Raw genomic sequence first — 19,227 nt, forward strand, 5'->3', positions numbered from 1 at the left:
CCAGCCAAAGCTTTTGAAGTAGTACACTGGTGGTCATAAATGAGCCAATTCTCTAATTTCATTATAGCTGCTTATACACACTTATTTGCCAATGATACCATTATTATAAATTCAAATATTTGTTTACACCATGACCTTATTTTATTTCTGTGCCTTGTGAGAATTAATCAATTCTGTTGAATTCCAACTCTTCAATTAACAAACATGCTTACTATATTGTATAACTGAAACTATATGTAGAATAAATGTAGAGGAAATTAACCTTTAGCCATTGTATAAACTGCAACAATCCTTCCTAACTGCAGTATTATCACCCAAAGAGAAAGTCAGAATTTCACTGTGCTTTATGGGTACAACATAGGTAATAATGAAAGCTTTTTGGAGCATTCTGCCAATGTTTTCAGAAAGCTAACTTTGCATCTGTCGTTACTGTGTTATTCAGCTGTTAATTCATCTCATTTACCACACATTGCAATCAAATTGGAAGACTTTCCTGTAACAAAAAAAAATCACAACTTTCAGATGTTTTCCCAGTTCAAATGTATCTTTTTTTGCATATTTGATTATTAGGTCCAGTTCTCAAAATTTGTACATATTTATGCTATTATATAGATTACCAAAACAAAGTTAAACAAATGAAACCATTCACAAACTTCACATTTTTATAACATACAAGCATTCTTAAAGCATAAGCTATCAGGTTACAACTGGAAGCTACTTAAGAACACAGTGTTTAGCATGCAGTGGTTGAGGGAGAAAGTGCCTTCACATTAACACCTGGTATGTAAAAGTGATTGTACTGGACCTTCCTAGTAAAGGAATCTCCCAAAACATGCATTCTCCTCTAGCTTTTATTAAAGAATGAAACTTTTTAACTTTATGTTAGTGTAGGTGACTGTAAGAAATTAGCAAATGGCTTAAAATCCTGTTTTTTTCAGTTTAAATGAAATACTGTTGCTCACATTGATAGATAACAGGGTTAGTTCACTTGAAAATACATTCACTGAAGATGTATTTTGTGTCCATTTGTCATGTTAAAGTGAAATTGCACTTTAAAATTGTTGGGTTTTTTCACTCAGATCAAGTTTTCAGGGTTCATAGAAAATGTCAGGACAAGTACATGTCCAATATGTGTGTATTCAATATATTTCATATTGGATGCAATATTAAGCAATTTTATATAAATTCTCACAATTTTTTCTTTTAATTGCATTAAACATTACATTCAGCATAAGCAAAAGCTATTGTTATAGACTCACATTTACACATCTTCAGAATGACATCTTAAATTATTTACTTAGGGTTTGATTCTCCCATGCACATAAGTCAAAAAAGTGTGTAGCTCCACTCTTTTTTCACTTAAGCGTATTCTCCCATCCGCTTAAGTGTGAGTTTTAAGTGCACTTAGGCTAGATATGCATTTTGGGCAGAGAAACACCAAAATATGGGTGTCACATATAAATAACCCTTAGGCACATTCTGCCACTGACTAAGTGCTTTTTTCACTATTCATTCTAGAGGTCTACTGTACTTTTAATCATGTGCCTCTACTTGGCCAAATGCAATATTGCAGTGTTCAGAAAGCTAAACATTTTGACATACATTTAGAAATAAATGTTACAATCCATAACGCATGTATATAATTCATATAACTAAGAATTATACACTCACCTAAAGGATTATTAGGAACACCTGTTCAATTTCTCATTAATGCAATTATCTAATCAACCAATCACATGGCAGTTGCTTCAATGCATTTAGGGGTGTGGTCCTGGTCAAGACAATCTCCTGAACTCCAAACTGAATGTCATAATTGGAAAGAAAGGTGATTTAAGCAATTTTGAGCGTGGCATGATTGTTGGTGCCAGACGGGCCGGTCTGAGTATTTCACAATCTGCTCAGTTACTGGGATTTTCACGCACAACCATTTCTAGGGTTTACAAAGAATGGTGTGAAAAGGGAAAAACATCCAGTATGCGGCAGTCCTGTGGGCGAAAATGCCTTGTTGATGCTAGAGGTCAGAGGAGAATGGGCCGACTGATTCAAGCTGATAGAAGAGCAACTTTGACTGAAATAACCACTCGTTACAACCGAGGTATGCAGCAAAGCATTTGTGAAGCCACAACACGCACAACCTTGAGGCGGATGGGCTACAACAGCAGAAGACCCCACCGGGTACCACTCATCTCCACTACAAATAGGAAAAAGAGGCTACAATTTGCACGAGCTCACCAAAATTGGACCGTTGAAGACTGGAAAAATGTTGCCTGGTCTGATGAGTCTCGATTTCTGTTGAGACATTCAAATGGTAGAGTCAGAATTTGGCGTAAACAGAATGAGAACATGGATCCATCATGCCTTGTTACCACTGTGCAGGCTGGTGGTGGTGGTGTAATGGTGTGGGGGATGTTTTCTTGGCACACTTTAGGCCCCTTAGTGCCAATTGGGCATCGTTTAAATGCCACGGCCTACCTGAGCATTGTTTCTGACCATGTCCATCCCTTTATGACCACCATGTACCCATCCTCTGATGGCTACTTCCAGCAGGATAATGCACCATGTCACAAAGCTCGAATCATTTCAAATTGGTTTCTTGAACATGACAATGAGTTCACTGTACTACAATGGCCCCCATAGTCAACAGATCTCAACCCAATAGAGCATCTTTGGGATGTGGTGGAACGGGAGCTTCGTGCCCTGGATGTGCATCCCACAAATCTCCATCAACTGCAAGATGCTATCCTATCAATATGGGCCAACATTTCTAAAGAATGCTTTCAGCACCTTGTTGAATCAATGCCACGTAGAATTAAGGCAGTTCTGAAGGCGAAAGGGGGTCAAACACCGTATTAGTATGGTGTTCCTAATAATCCTTTAGGTGAGTGTATAACACAATGGTATAAAGAACAAATATATTACTATTAGGCTAGATTTAAGTGACATCTGTCTTGGCTACACGTCTAGTAGGCGAATCAAATAGGCTGAAAGACTTCTGGATTAATAATTATTGTTTGATTAAAATGAGCAAAAAAACAGGTTCCACGGAAGTAGTTGAAGACCTCAATCCTAGGTCACACTGAATGTAATTAAGCTCCTGCAAGGCTGGGACGGTTGGAGAAGGGTGCAAAGACAGACAACCAAGAAAATTCCAGTCATTTCGATGTACTTCAACTAATCATCATTCAATGTGTTGCATGTTTGTGGGTGGATCAGGAAACGCTCAGTTTAATCCAGTTTGAGACATGATTTGTCACTGTAGCATTTAATTTTTTGGAGAAAGATTCTCATGTTTGTGAGAGTGACGAAATACAGGCATAGTATTGCTACCACGATGCTTACATTTTCAGAATAAAAAAGTTTATGCGGATTTCAATTACATTTGCAATGTAATTTAAAGAGCCCATGTTTTGCTTGATGCCAGAATCATTGCGGGTGGAACCCCCCTTTTCTTGACTTGCATGGTCACACCTTCTGTTTTGGCTTATGTGAAGTTGGCACAACCACGCCGATGAAGGGAGAATATGCATAAAACTAAAGCACATAACTTTTTAAGCACTTTTTTTGACTTACGCTCCTGATGAGAGAATAGACCCTTTTATTGTGTAACAGTAATCACTACATACCAACACAGAATCTTGCCTAAAATCAAGTACAATGCATTTCCTAGATTCAGCCTTTGCTTTCTGAATGGTGAAAGAAAATCTAAAATGAAATGCATAAATTTTACACTAAATCATGATAATTTTTTAATTATTATTTGAAGATCACACTCTGATGGATGGGATTTTGCTAGTGTCAGGATTTCTGATTTCTTAATTGTCTCAGCTGTTTTGTAATGTGTGCAAATTTATCACGTCCCATCATAATGTGTATGTTTTCCCATCAAAGAATAATCTTGCATTGTAGATGTAAATGTTCCACCCCTGCTCTTTCCAGAATGCTGCTTTGTGATCCAAATGCAAATATTTCACTCCAAGCAATCACTCAGTTCCGCTTCCTTTTTTGTTCTTCGGTAGTGTCAGCCTGGGGTCTGGGGAAGGCATGGTGGTACAGATGTCTGTGATTAGCAGCAGCACTGTAAAGCTTGAAAAGAGCCTGTGGGAAAGGAAAGGCCTACAGAACTGGTCCTCATCAGATGAACAGATTATTGTACATATAAAAGCCACCCCATCCCTTCTTACCTCATTTGTGCTTCCCTTTGGGACAACAGAAGAAAAGAGAACAGTATGTTAAAATCAGTATAGCATACTGTCCTTAGTATGTCACAGAACAACCAGGAGATACTGCCGTGGCCAAAAGTTTTGAGTGACACAAGTACTGGTTTTCGCAAAGTTTGCTGCTTCAGTGTTTGTAGATTTTTTTGTTTCTGTGGTATACTGAAATATAATTAGCATTTCATAAGTGTCAAAGGTTTTTATTGACAGTTACATTAAGTTTATGCAAAGAGTCAATATTTATTTCAAGACCTCTGCAATTCGCCCTGGCATGCTGTCAGTCAACTTCTTGGCCAAATCCTGACTGATGGCAGCCCATTCTTGCATAACCAATGCTTGGAGTTTGTCAGAATTAGTGGGTCTTTGTTTATCCACCTGCCTCTTCAGGATTCACCCCAAAACTTCAATGGGATTAAGGTCTGGGGAGTTTCTTGGCCATGGACCCAAAATGTCGATGTTTTGTTCCCTGAGCCACTTACAGTAGGTATCACTTTTGCCTTAAGCATGGTGCTCCATCATGCTGGAAAAGGCATTGTTTGTCACCAAATGGTTCTTGGCTGGTTGGGAGAATTTTCTCTCGGAGGATGTTTTGGTACCATTCTTTATTCATGGCTGTGTTCTTACGCAAAATTGTGAGTGAGCCCACTCCCTTGGCTGAGAAGCACCCCACACATGAAATGGTCCCAGGGTGCTTTAATGTTGGCATGACACAGGACTGATGGTAGTGCTCACCTTTTCCTATGCAGTCAATCTTTTTTCCGGATCCTCCAAACAATCGGAAAGGGAATTCATCAGAGAAAATGACTTTACCCCAGTCCTCAGAGGTCCAATCGCTGTACCTTTTGCAGAATATCAGTCTGTCCCTGATGTTTTTCTTGGAGAGAAGTGGCCTCTTTGCTGCCCTTCTTGACATCAGGCCATCCTCCAGAAGTCTTCATCTCATTGTGCGTGCAGATGTACTTACACCTGTCTGCTGCAATTCCTGAGCAAGCTCTGCATTGGTGGTCCCCCGATCCCGCAGCTAAATCAACTTTAGGAGACGATGTTCAAGATTCTTTCTTTGGCGCCCTGAAGCCTTCTTCACAAGAACTGAACCTCTCTCCTTGAAGTTCTTGATGATCCGATAAATAGTTGAGAAATGATGAATGCACATGTTTCCTTGCAGAAAACCATGGTTAACAGAGGAAGAAATGTTTTTTTGGGATTAACAATTTTCATGACAAAGAAGGGCTTTGCGATTAATTGCAATTCATCTGATCACTCTTTATGGTATAAACAAAAATTGGCATCATAAAAACGGAAGCAGCAGAAATTAATATTTGTGTCATTCTCAAAGTTTTGGCCACAGCTGTATATCTCTATCTGTTAACACAATAAGCGAAAGATATAGACCACCCTGAATCTAATTCTAATGGTCTAGAATCCCATAGGATTTTATGAACAAACTAGATTTTTGATGAAATTGATTTTTCTGACTGCTCAGATAAACGAACTTCGTACATACTGTACTACAAAAAATATACAATGCATGGAATAAATGTAGTGAAATCCTTGGGTCATCATATATACTGTGGAAAAAAAAACTTTTTCACATCAGGAAAATTATGGATGACATTCACTGTGCCATTTAGGAGGTACAGCACATGTTAAACTAAAGGTATTTGACTGTACTGGGAATTCTGCCATGAGAGATTAGTAAGGCAGTTATGGATTAGTAGTGTGTTGTTACCTGGTCCCAGAGGGCTCCTGCTACCTGGTCAATAACAGCACCAAGCTCACGGTATTCCCCAGAGTACCGGATGTAGGCCCAGGTGCAGAGTGTGATCAGTGCCAAGCCTAGAATCATGTTACAAACACTGGCAATGATATCCACACCAACAAAGCCAGTCACCCCGGCTATCACATACATGACAAAGATGACAACAAAGAGAGTGGCAGGGGTTCGAGCAGCGTGAAAGATGTTCTTGGAGTCATTGTGCTTGATATACTGAATGAAGACCTCGTCCACCTCTGCCTCCAGCTGCTGCAAGTAACGGCGACTGAACTCCTCCCCACCCATCTTCTTCACTCCTTTAAAGAGCTGTAGTGCCTCTTCCCGGATCTCTCCATGGCGAGCCTGTAGTTCATTAGGGGCTAGGAAGGGTCGGTCGCCTCCACATATCTGTATGAAAGACAATGTCATCCTCGTCTCTTACACCTCCATCCTGTGCAGTACTTATAACATCTAAATTGTTGTACCAAAGTAATAATTTACGTCACATGATGTGTGTGTGTTAAAGTATAAATCAGTCATTAATTTATAAACTTGCTTTAGAATCACAATTTTAATACCATCTGACTCCTCTTACCCCTTCCATCTTTCTATTGTACAAGTCCTTAGCTGCTGCAACTGCTGCCAGGTTATTAGCTTCTGCTGTAGCCTGAACGACAAAGAAAATCAAGATAGTAAAATAATTTTATAGATGAAAAACTGTTGACTGGTATTTTCAACTGGGTAAACAGTTTTGAGGTAACATCAATCATTTTCATGATTTTCTGACAATGCTTTACCAGTCGTACATGAAAATATGAAAAAAAACTATTGGACAAAATAAACCATCTTGTGTCTATGAACATAAATGTTATGTGTCATAATTATTACACACCTGTAGCATTGATTTTGGATGAGGTAGTTCTTCTCCTTGATAAATCTTTATATATGCCTACAAAAAAGAAGCGTAATGGTGTCACCCTACTATTTACAGAATATATATCATACAGTTATTGCTAATACAATTGTTAAATCATATTAAAATATTAATACAGAGCTATACGTTCCACATACAGCAGCAGTTTCAGATTGAATCACGTGATATTCTGGCATTTGTCTTCAACTTGTCTGTACTATGAAGCTAACATGCATACTGTAAATTGCATGATGATATGTATAACTGACTCACTCTTGTCTCATATTAGAATAATTGAGCTTACAAAAAATTATTTCAAGCAACTAATGTTGCTTGAACCCCTAATTACACAATTTGATGGAGTGTATGTGCATGGGGGGTATTATTTACTCAGGTGACTGTCATGTTTGTTTTTCTTCCAACATAAATATATGTTCAAATTTCAATCTTAATTTAATTAAATATTATGTAATTTTTAATATTAGTTACAGTCACAAGTCTACATGCTGGAAGCTAGGCTTATATTTTACTCATATTTTGCTGTAAATACTTAAAAAACAAAATAACAAAATGCATTATTGAAAAGAAAAACAGTTAATAGCAGTGTTCAAGCAGCTTGGAAATTGCTTCAAGGGGTACTCACTAAATACAGTGGTACCTCAGAACTCGAATTTAATCCGTTCAGGACTCCGGATCGAATCCTAAAAAGTTAGAGTTCTGATCGAATTTTCCCCATAAGAAATAATGGAAAACCAATTAATTGGTTCCCAGCCCCAAAAAATTACACCTAAATATATTTTTTTTTAGCATTTAAACACAAAATGAACTGGATAAAACAAGAAGAGCATATACTGTACTAAACACATCTAAACACATTTATCAAAACAGTGATTTGTAAAGTAAGAAAATAAATGTATCCAAACAATGTGTCCTACCCCGATCGTCCGCGCCTTCCGTGTGCCACGCCCCCTCGTTAACCCCGAGTGGAATCCCGTATGATCAGCTGTTTCTGGTTGTTGTCATTAGTCCTCCGTATTTTGTCCGCGTTTCAGTTTGTTTCCCCAGTCTGGTCATTGTATTGTCCGTCTGCGTTTTGCTTGCCTTACCTGTAATTAAACCCCATATTGCCCGATACCCTGACGTCTGCGCCTTTGTCTCAGTTCAGAACCCCGCTTGGCACAACAATATTATTATAATTAAACGTATTAATGGTTTATTATTAATATTAAAATTATGAATAAGAAATCTTTATTTTTAAATGTATTTTATTATATAATAATAATTACTGTTACTGTCTATCATTGTCTAAATGTATTTTTACTGTCTAAATACATGTATTCAGCTAGTGTAAACATGCACGATGCTATCACAGCTAATGCGAGGATGAGACTGAAGCTTTACCCTTTGTTTCCGCTGAGAGACGTGCCGCGACTAATTTCCCCGTGCTTACAAGTTATCTTAGGTCGCCGTTCACGGTTTGACTTCTGAGATTCAGATCGAGCTCTAGGTAATCTTTTTTCGACCTGGTTGGTTCGACTTTTAAGAAATTCGAGTTCTAATGAGTTCGAGAACTGAGGTACCACTGTATCACTGAACATCACTCAACAACATCTTTTCAGTTACCATGAGATAGGATGGTGGGTAGCATTTCTTTTACTCACTTGTCCAGTTAGTCTCATTCAGTCTTTGAGATTATAGTCTGGAGATTAAGCAAGCCAAGTAATTAGTTTTATTTGTCCTTTACTTTCCTTCTTCAGTAGATAGTAGGGGTGGCACGGTTCACAAAACCCACGGTTCGGTTTGTATCATGGTTTTAGGGTCACGGTTTCGGTTACGGTTCTTGTTATTTTTTCTTTTAATCTTTAACACTCCAGAAATATACTTCAGCATATGATATATAGCTTAATTATCCACAATTTAGGATACAGTATTAAAAAAGTTATATCATGTAATCATGCATAAACTGAATTTGACTTGACTTAAAGCACATTATTAAAATTATTAAACATTATTAATCCCAGAACAGTAATAAAATAAAAGTCTTGCCTTAACATAAATGCTAAAAGAATAGATCGCTTTAATCGCTATTACAGTTGAGTATGGGCACGCGGTCTTATTTAGAAAACATACAAAAAGAGACGCATATAATGTTTAATCATTCGTTTTGTATTTGTCCGGTCGGGGTTAATTTAATTGGGGATCGTTAAAATGATAGATTAAGCCTATCTTGATTAAGCCTGATTCGGTTCGTTATATATATATATATATATATACACTCACCTAAAGGATTATTAGGAACACCATACTAATACGGTGTTTGACCCCCTTTCGCCTTCAGAACTGCCTTAATTCTACGTGGCATTGATTGAACAAGGTGCTGAAAGCATTCTTTAGAAATGTTGGCCCATATTGATAGGATAGCATCTTGCAGTTGATGGAGATTTGTGGGATGCACATCCAGGGCACGAAGCTCCCGTTCCACCACATCCCAAAGATGTTCTATTGGGTTGAGATCTGGTGACTGTGGGGGCCATTTGTAGTACAGTGAACTCATTGTCATGTTCAAGAAACCAATTTGAAATGATTCGAGCTTTGTGACATGGTGCATTATCCTGCTGGAAGTAGCCATCAGAGGATGGGTACATGGTGGTCATAAAGGGATGGACATGGTCAGAAACAATGATCAGGTAGACCAGGCAACATTTTTCCAGTCTTCAACTGTCCAATTTTGGTGAGCTCGTGCAAATTGTAGCCTCTTTTTCCTATTTGTAGTGGAGATGAGTGGTACCCGGTGGGGTCTTCTGCTGTTGTAGCCCATCCGCCTCAAGGTTGTGCGTGTTGTGGCTTCACAAATGCTTTGCTGCATACCTCGGTTGTAACGAGTGGTCATTTCAGTCAAAGTTGCTCTTCTATCAGCTTGAATCAGTCGGCCCATTCTCCTCTGACCTCTAGCATCAACAAGGCATTTTCGCCCACAGGACTGCCGCATACTGGATGTTTTTCCCTTTTCACACCATTCTTTGTAAACCCTAGAAATGGTTGTGCGTGAAAATCCCAGTAACTGAGCAGATTGTGAAATACTCAGACCGGCCCGTCTGGCACCAACAACCATGCCACGCTCAAAATTGCTTAAATCACCTTTCTTTCTCATTCTGACATTCAGTTTGGAGTTCAGGAGATTGTCTTGACCAGGACCACACCCCTAAATGCATTGAAGCAACTGCCATGTGATTGGTTGATTAGATAATTTCATTAATGAGAAATTGAACAGGTGTTCCTAATAATCCTTTAGGTGAGTGTATATATATATATATATATATATATATATATATATATATATATATATATATATATACACACTCAATATAACGTGAAAAAATTGGTATTAATTATAGTGAATGTTCTTGAGTAATCGATAAAATCAGTTTCTCTGTATGTACAAGACATCAATCTGTAATAGTGCAAAATATGTCCAGTTGATATGTCTAGTATGATCATCTGGCAATAGCCTGTAGGTCTGTGTGGTCAGACACTGTGCAATAAACAGAATTTTTAGGAACATGGCAAATGTTCACATTGCAGCATGGAAGCAGGCTCACTGTTACAACGCTGACCGGGGAAGCAGAGGCGAGGAGACCTATGATCGGGGGAATGCGGGGTTTAATGAGCAAAAGGAACACAGACGAGCGGTAAAGCAGAATTACAATATAATGACCGGACTGGAGAAAGAAACGGAAACGCGCACTAAATACAATGGAGTAATGACAAATTTGACAACAATCAGGAACAGCTGGTAAACACAGGGAATCCACCCAGGGTTAACGAGGGGGCGTGACACACGGAAAGAGCGGACGATCGAGGCATGACACTCACTGGAGTGCTTTGTCACAGATAACTTAATTTTCATTAACAAAGTGCCTAACCGCACATTAAATAAAGTCACACAACAAAGGCGCACAACAGCGTTCAGATGTTGTGCTATCGGTCGGCTGAAATTTAAACGTTTTCTTCAGAGACTGGGTGGTAATGCCGAAAACACGAGCTAAACGCAGCAAACGAAAGGCGACCGGAAATTACTTAGCTGGCTGAACTTTTACCGGAACTACATCACACCGCTCTGTGCATATAGCCTATTCTTTCGCGCGAAAGGGAAACACACTGACGTCACATACGGGGCACGAGGCTACATTGCGCATGTCATGAACCGTCGAACCGTGCGACGCATGCATGCTCTGAACCGAGACAAGCGAACCGAACGGTTTGGTTTTTTTTCATGAACCGTGCCATCCCTAGTAGATAGTTCCTGAACAATCTTGAAGTGTAACTTTGGTTGGTGTTACGTTTCTGAAGAACGAAGGACTGCCCAATCAGCCACAGAATAGCAACCCTGTGAAATATTCTATAACTAAGATTTCCCAGAGTTTCGTATCCCCAGACCATAATGCCAGCAAATCCATGCTTGACAATGGAAACTACCCATGAAAAACCCATGAATTCACCATGTCTGAATCTATAAAAAATCATGATATTTGTACCGGATATCCTCCACTCTATTGATATATGAGATCCACCCATTAACACTGACATCATCTTCACTTTGACTTTGGTGATCCTTCACCATTGATTGTCCACCAATGGCTCCTAGGGTTTCTGCCAGGGCTAGTATTGACTGCCTTGTGGTCACAGCTCTCATCTGATGTTGAGAAACTGGTTAATTCAGACATATCTAAGTTTTACTCAGCACATCTGAGGTGTTCTCTTGATTGTAGGAATTGTTGCACAAGAAAGATGGGAAACCACTATAAGATGTTCTTAAATTCACCTGCCCACAAATTACTATTCAGGGTCTACTCTAAAATAATCTTGTGTTCAATTACAGTGTTTGTTATAGAATTCATAGCTAGAACAGAAGTTCAATAACAACTAGGTACTTGGGTTCACATACAGGAAGCTATTCTTCTCAGTCACATTCCTCAGAATATTTTCATAATTCCTCATGTGAACACTGAATTCCCCAGTTTGACTACAGAATACTTATTGTACATCCTGTACAGTACTCATTCACATTACCCACTTTCCCCAATATGGACAAGCATCGGTCAGAGTTTTCCTCTTCATAATACATAGCACCATAAAGCCTATTACAAGTCCACCAGAAAAAAAAATCCAGCTGTGTGATCTTCAGCCGGGCACTTAAGTATTTGTAAACCTGCCTCTGCGGCTTTTCACTTAGGGAATCTGCAGCAGGAGACTGACTACTCTTGATCAAGTAGTTTGGTCCCAGGCCCATGGGAGTAAATTACGGGGGTGGGGGGCCTGTAGCCCCCCCAATAAATCAAAACCAGCTAATACAACCCCCCCAATAATCATGTTTCCCCCGTAATGGGTGGAGACCTCAACCCCCCCAATGTTCCAGCCAAAGTTACGCCCTTGTCCAGGCCTCATTGTATTTGTGGAGGTAAGGCTATCTACCCATTACCTTTCCATCTCTTCAGCAAACCAGGCCCTCTCCATGCCACAGAAGTAATATTCCTACAGTGGAACTCTCCCACTCATGCTTCGTCCTTGATAGGTATTGCATCTAGCTAACAATAATTGACACTTCATTGATCAACATAGGGAAACCTTCTTTACACCACATGCTCTCTCTACATGAGAGCAAGCTGGCCACAAAGGGCAATTACCTGTTGCAGGACCCAGAGGCTGGGGGTTAAGGGCCATGTTCATAGACCCATAGATGTGCTGAGGTTGGGCTTGAACTGACAACCTTCTAATCACAGGCATAGAGGCTTAGCCCACTGAGCTACACTTAACATTCCAGGTTATAAGCCCGCTAGATGTGATTCTGGGCTGAACCAAGCTGGTTACTAGCAGACATCATCCCCCAGGTCAGGCTCCATTCATGCATTTTGGTAACCTAAATCTGGGAATGGTGCACTCCTTTAACCAAAGCAAAGAGCTCTCAAACACAGTATTGAAGTTCATACAGGAACACAAGCCCTACCACTATGGCATGGCCATAATCCATGAAGGGAAGCACAGAATATAAACATGTTGTATGAACAACACCATATCAAATAAACAAGGTATATGATTTTTTTTTACTAAAATGTTCTTTGCCTGTGTAATATTTGAAAATTTTCTCACTGATGTGACATATAGCCTCACCTTGAAGTATTCTAAAAGCCCACGACATGTTATGTTGTTTCCATTGATCTCTTTCACATCCAAGTTCTGTGGACTAAGAAGCCATGGGACCAGAATCTTCAGGTTGTTGATGAACTCCTTGTCAATCTCTAGGCCACAAATCAGGAAAAGACAGTATAATTTGGCAGACCATGGAGTAGTTCGAAATGGCCTTACTTTTCATTAATAATTAGAATTAGACTTTAGTGATCAGTGTCAACACACCACAGCACACAGTGTGCAACAACGAAATGTGTCCTCTGCATTTGACCCATATGTGACTTTCGTGACATAGCAGGGGGCAGCTAATTCAGCGCCCGGGGAGCAGTGCTTGGGGGCGGTACCTTGCTCAGGGTACCTCAGTGGTGCCTTGCTGGTCAGGGATTCGAACCTGCAATCTTTCAATTACCAGTGCGCTTCTCTAACCATCAAGCCACCACTGCCCAATATAATCCAATATAATACAATCTTTGTTTATAGTAATATCTAAAGTAATATTTAAAAAACAAAATCATACTTTATTGTTTCAATTAGTAAAATCCCTTTTATTTTGGGTTTCAATGGGACCACTGTTTCAATATTCTCACCTTTGAGTCTTCCATCAAAATGTGGGTTTGTGGCTACCTTGAGGCCAGGGTGGGGCATGAGGAAGCAGGAGATGTTGGTAAAGCAGGAGTGGATGTGTTTACGGACATTTTGTAATTCCTCATGCTGGTTCTCTGAAATCTATATATAAGGATATCATCAGTGGATTTTTTGTTATTTTATCATCACACACCATCATAATTCCTATTTAAATTAGATGAGTGTAGTTCATCTTTTAGATTCCCTGGAATGATTACCTCACCTTCAGTCTCTTTTCCAGAAACTTCATACCTCCTTCATGTCCATAAGGAAATTCATAAGGAAAGCTCCAATCTCGAACCAGGAAGATCAGAGACTAAAAGACAGATTGATAGGTCATTTCGTTAAAAAATAAGCCATAAAAAATAGAAGATAGAGGAGCCTCTTTAAACCAGAAGAAAACATCAAATAAAAAAGTATAAACTTATCAAATCAAATTGAAAGGATATCCAAATTAAAACCAGGTTATTGAGATACCTGAAAAGGTTTTAGGAAAGTCTCTTCCATGGCTAGCCTGCCATATTCAGTGAAGAGCTAAAAGAAAAGTTTTGTCAGATGTAATTTTTGCAGTAAAGTTTGCAGTACGATGTATAGAGCTTAGGTGTCTTCTAAATTAGGACCCTAACAAAAAACACACATACAAATAGTACCTGTAAATGCTGGAGATCATCTTCCTGTACATTCTGAGAGATGTTGTAAACCTGGAGACCATGTAAGACATACACATTTTGCAGGCAAAATCCATTGCTGAGGATGAATAATGTCCACATGCATTATATGTTATTTGAAGATGATATATCTGTGTTGTCATTTTGTGCATTTACGTGTGGGTGTGCTAGAAGGAGAACGCATAGGGCTGGGTGATCTCATGCCTCATGCTTGCTTATTCATTAATTAAACTGAGCTGCCCCTCAGCGGACAAGTTGCATCAAACAGGGTTTACTGAAGTACACCAGGTCAAAATAGAAGATGATGCTTTAAATTTGCTTTGATTCTCTGCATTCACCATGTTTCTTTTATAAGACCTTTAGGTCTATATTTTGCTGGTTTAAAAAAGAGGCCTGAACCCAATTTGTTTTGATCTCCATATTTTTCATAACATCACATTGGCAGGTATGGAAGACCTCAGCCCCACAATCTGCAACATCATTTTGCTGCAGAAAGATTAATCCCCTTCTTGTTCTATAAATGTAATTTTCTAATATTATAATACAGTGGTACCTCAGAACTCGAATTTAATCCGTTCAGAACTCCGGATTGAATGCTAAAAAGTTCGAGTTATGATCGAATTTTCCCCATAAGAAATAATGGAAAACCAATTAATTGGTTCCGGGCCCATCTAAATATGTTTTTTTAGCATTTAAACACAAAATGAACCAGATAAAACAAGAAGAGCATATATTGTACTAAAAGTACATTTATCAAAACAGTAATTTGTAAAGTAAGAAAATAAATGTATCCAAAAAATGTGTAAAGTTAAAAAAAAACAATGTAGGTATGTCGCAAAAAAATTCAAAGTTGTTTACAGCACCAGAAGAAAGGGCTTGATAAGACCTTTCCAATGATACCAAGAACTTCTTTCTGTGATGAATGGCAAGAAAGTTATAGGATATTTTGTAACGCCAATTAAGGCTTATTAACGTCCACTTAGTAACAGTTAGTAACAGATAAAACAATGGAGAACCATACTTGACTTTGTGACCTGTTTATGGTGTTCAGAAAAATGAGCATAACTCTGTTATTGTTTATCAGATTTTAATAAACTAGGTATCATTAGAAAGCTTATTCCTTGCCTAACAGTCTCAGATACACTGAAAATAAAACAAATAATTATTTAATTTATTTGTCTGTCAATTAATACTCACCGGAGAATGTATGTAGTGAATAATACAAAGAATGTCTTTTCAAAGAGTCCACAGCATCAAATTAAAAAGTACTTTGTGTTATCATTATAATACATTCAATAATAATACATTTGAAAAGCATTGTCCATAGTAATAATAGTCCATAGTATCAAAAGGTACAGGTAAATATGCAGTATGTGCCCGTAAAGAACTGTCTGATCTCCGGGAGTTGAAGAAAAGAAGTCTTTGAGATGCTGCCTTGCTATGCCAGCCCGTGCTGGTTGTGGATGATTACGTTTTCTCTTCATGTTAAAGGTAACTGAAAAGACAATATGCAACTATTTCTAGCCTTTCCAACCCATTCAAAATTATCAATCATCTGTGTTACAAAAGCAAGCGATGGGTATCTACTCCATTTTATTACAAGAATATATATTCATAAACACATATAACCTCATTTAAAAGCCTTCACATCATTTTAAAGCTGTAAATTCCATGCTGAAAATCATGCTATTTTCGGCTCTTGCTGCACTGTTCACCACAAAACATGGCCGGCTCTCGCGGCAGATCCAAAAAAGTGAACTGCTGATAGATAAATTTTGCTCAAAATACGCCTAAATACAATAAACTAACTAAGAAATATAATTATCATAGTTTGAAGAATAATTCTGCTTTCCTTTATTGTCCCAACGAAGGTTTTAACGAGTGAATTTTTCGGTAAGATCGGGAGGAAATTTCGAAGTTATCAGAAAGTCAGATTACCGTGTTTTGAATGGAAATCCCCAGATGAAGGTGTGTTTTACGTTATCAGAACGGGTTACCCTAATAGACACAAAAATAACACAACAAAAAGGCAAAAACTATTGGGATACCCTGGTGCTCTGGGGAATGGCGACCAAATTGAAAACGAGGCTGCCTGCCAAAGCCCCTATGGCGCAGAACTGGTGATAGTGACATACCTAGACAATGTGTCCTGCCCCGATCGTCCGCTCCTTCCGTGTGCCACGCCCCCTCGTTAAGCCCGTGTGGAATTGCTGTGTGATCAGCTGTTTCTGGTTGTTGTCATTAGTCCTCTGTATTTAGTCCGCGTTTCAGTTTATTTCCCTAGTCTGGTCATTGTATTGTCTATCTGCGTTTTGCCTGCCTTACCTGTAATTAAACCCCGTATTCCCCGATACCCTGACGTCTGCGTCTTTGTCTCCGTTAGGTCCCGGCTGGGCTCGACAGTATTATTATAATTAAATTTATTAATGGTTTATTATTACTATTAAAATAATTAATAAGAAATCTTTATTTTTAAATGTATTTTATTATATAATAATTACTGTTACTGTCTAACATTGTCTAAATGTATTTTTACTGTGTAAATATATGTATTCAGCTAGTGTGTGATTCAGATTAGAATTAAGTCATCGGAAAAAATCTTCACAAGTTTAGTAGTCTTCTGATAATTTTCCAAACCCCTACGGATTAATCACCTTCGCAAGCACCGACCCACGATCTCCATTCAAACAAAAAGGTGCTTCCAGCTTTAGAACTTCAGTCTTCCCGTTTCACGAAAGTACAACGCCATGTCTCCTGCTCCGTGTTCTGAGTGCAATATGTTTAGTTATTCTTCTCCAGTTATTAGCGTTACGTTTATCTGTGAGAAGTGTCAATTAGTCGCTAGGATGACGGAGAAGATTTTAGTTTTAGAGGGACGTATCCCGACGTTATGGGATATTCAGGAGACTGAGAGTTTTATTGATTCAGTGTTAGCGGCTCCGGATATGTCCGCCATAGGTATTCAGTAGGGATGGCACGGTTCTTGAAAAAAAACCAAACCGTTCGGTTCGCTTGTCTCGGTTCGGAGCATGCACGGTTCGACGGTTCATGACATGCGCAATGTAGCCTCGTGCCCCGTATGTGACGTCAGTGTGTTTCCCTTTCGCGCGAAAGAATAGACCTTTTTCACAACTTCCGCATTTTTGAACGGAAATACGTAATCGTAGGGTATCTTTACTTCCGCCGGTGTAAAAAAAATAACGCATGCAGCGACCTCTTCTTCTTGCAGTGTACCGGGCTGTTTTTGTAATGCCCAAAAGCAGTCACATCTATCTTTTCATTCCTTCCCTGTTAATGGTGAAGTTCGACATAAATGGATTCAGGCTATCCGGCGGGATGAAGGACCAAACTTCACAGTTAAAAAGGGGAGCACTTACGTCTGCAGCAGACACTTCACCTCAGACAGAAGCAAACACCGTATTTTAAGCACAAATGACACAAGGCCCAAACTTTTAAACAACTAGAGGCATGCCTGAGCGAAACACTGTCAAAAGGAGCAAATGCGACACAAGCGATCACAGTGTCTGACCACACAGACCTACAGACTATTGCCAGATGATCATACTAGACATATCAACTGGACTATTACAGATTGATGTCTTGTACATACACAGAAACTGATTTTATCGATTACTCAAGAACATTCAATATAATTAATACCAATTTTTTTTCACGTATTTTTTTCAATATATATATATAACGAACCGAATCAGGCTTAATCAAGATAGGTGATCTATCATTTTAACGATCCCCAATTAAATTAACCCCGTGGGCTGGACAAATACAAAACGAATGATTAAACATTATATGCGTCTCTTTTTGTATGTTTTCTAAATAAGACTGCGTGCCCATACCCAACTGTAATAGCGATTAAAGCGATCTATTCTTTTAGCATTTATGTTAAGGCAAGACTTTTATTTTATTACTGTTCTGGGATTAATAATGTTTAATAATTTTAATAATGTGCTTTAAGTCAAGTCAAATTCAGTTTATGCATGATTACATGATATAACTTTTTTAATACTGTATCCTAAATTGTGGATAATTAAGCTATATATCATATGCTGAAGTACATTTCTGAAGTGTTAAAGATTAAAAGAAAAAATAACAAGAACCGTACAGAACCGAAAACCGTGACCCTAAAACCGTGACACAAACCGAACCGTGGGTTTTGTGAACCGTGCCACCCCTAGTATTCAGTCTCCCCCCCGCTCCGGCAGCAGAGCCTTCGCAGCAAGGCGAGTGGGTGACGACCCGGCGGCATAGTCGTAAATCCAACCATAATTCACACCGGCACCATTCGCGTTTCCAACAGGTTCTCCCAAATCAGTGAAACTCCCGCTGTTGAAAGTGCTCTAGTAATAGGTGACTCTATTCTAAGAAACGTGAGAGTAGCGACTCCAGCGACCATAGGTAATTGTCTCCCTGGTGCCAGAGCGACCGACTTCTCGGCAAATTAAAAAATGCTGGCTAAAAGTAAATGTAAATACTCTAAGATTATTATCCACGTTGGCACTAATGATGTCCGATTGAGGCAATCGGAGATCACGAAGTCAAATTTCATAGAGGTGTGCAACCTTGCGAATAAGATGTGTCAGTAACGTGCTCTGGCCCCATTCCTGCTAGACGTGGCGATTAAATGTACAGCAGATTATCGTCGCTACATCGCTGGCTGTTGGAATGGTGCCCGATAAATGATGTGGGTTATATAGACAACTGGCGGATGTTTTGGGGTAGGCCTGGCCTTTTGAAGAGGGATGGTATTCACCCCTCGCGGGCTCGTGCCGACCTCTTGTCTAAAAAGATAGCTCTTAGTCTCCAGGCAAATTGCTGACTAACTTGAGCCAAGTCCAGGCGGCAGGCAAACCG

General features: G+C 39.1%; 1 protein-coding gene across 2 annotated transcripts in view; it reads right to left on the minus strand.

Moving 5' to 3' along the window:
* Positions 1-523: 523 nt before the first annotated feature.
* The window catches only part of atl1 (atlastin GTPase 1), a 50,150-nt gene continuing 31,446 nt past the window's right edge, over positions 524-19,227 (minus strand). Inside the window, exons 5-14 of one of the 2 annotated variants that reach the window (XM_072698893.1) lie at positions 14,341-14,391; positions 14,168-14,224; positions 13,914-14,006; positions 13,654-13,792; positions 13,049-13,176; positions 6,860-6,916; positions 6,563-6,634; positions 5,944-6,375; positions 4,182-4,196; positions 524-4,030 (exon numbers count right to left, since the gene is read on the minus strand). In XM_072698893.1, coding sequence (XP_072554994.1) covers positions 4,019-4,030; positions 4,182-4,196; positions 5,944-6,375; positions 6,563-6,634; positions 6,860-6,916; positions 13,049-13,176; positions 13,654-13,792; positions 13,914-14,006; positions 14,168-14,224; positions 14,341-14,391 — 1,056 coding nt within the window. In that variant the 3' untranslated portion in view covers positions 524-4,018. Of the gene's footprint in view, positions 4,096-4,181; positions 4,197-5,943; positions 6,376-6,562; positions 6,635-6,859; positions 6,917-13,048; positions 13,177-13,653; positions 13,793-13,913; positions 14,007-14,167; positions 14,225-14,340; positions 14,392-19,227 lie in introns of both variants that reach the window. The other variant, XM_072698892.1, reaches the window with a different exon arrangement.

Source organism: Paramormyrops kingsleyae, chromosome 14 (assembly GCF_048594095.1).
Source record: "Paramormyrops kingsleyae isolate MSU_618 chromosome 14, PKINGS_0.4, whole genome shotgun sequence".
NCBI lineage: Eukaryota > Metazoa > Chordata > Actinopteri > Osteoglossiformes > Mormyridae > Paramormyrops > Paramormyrops kingsleyae.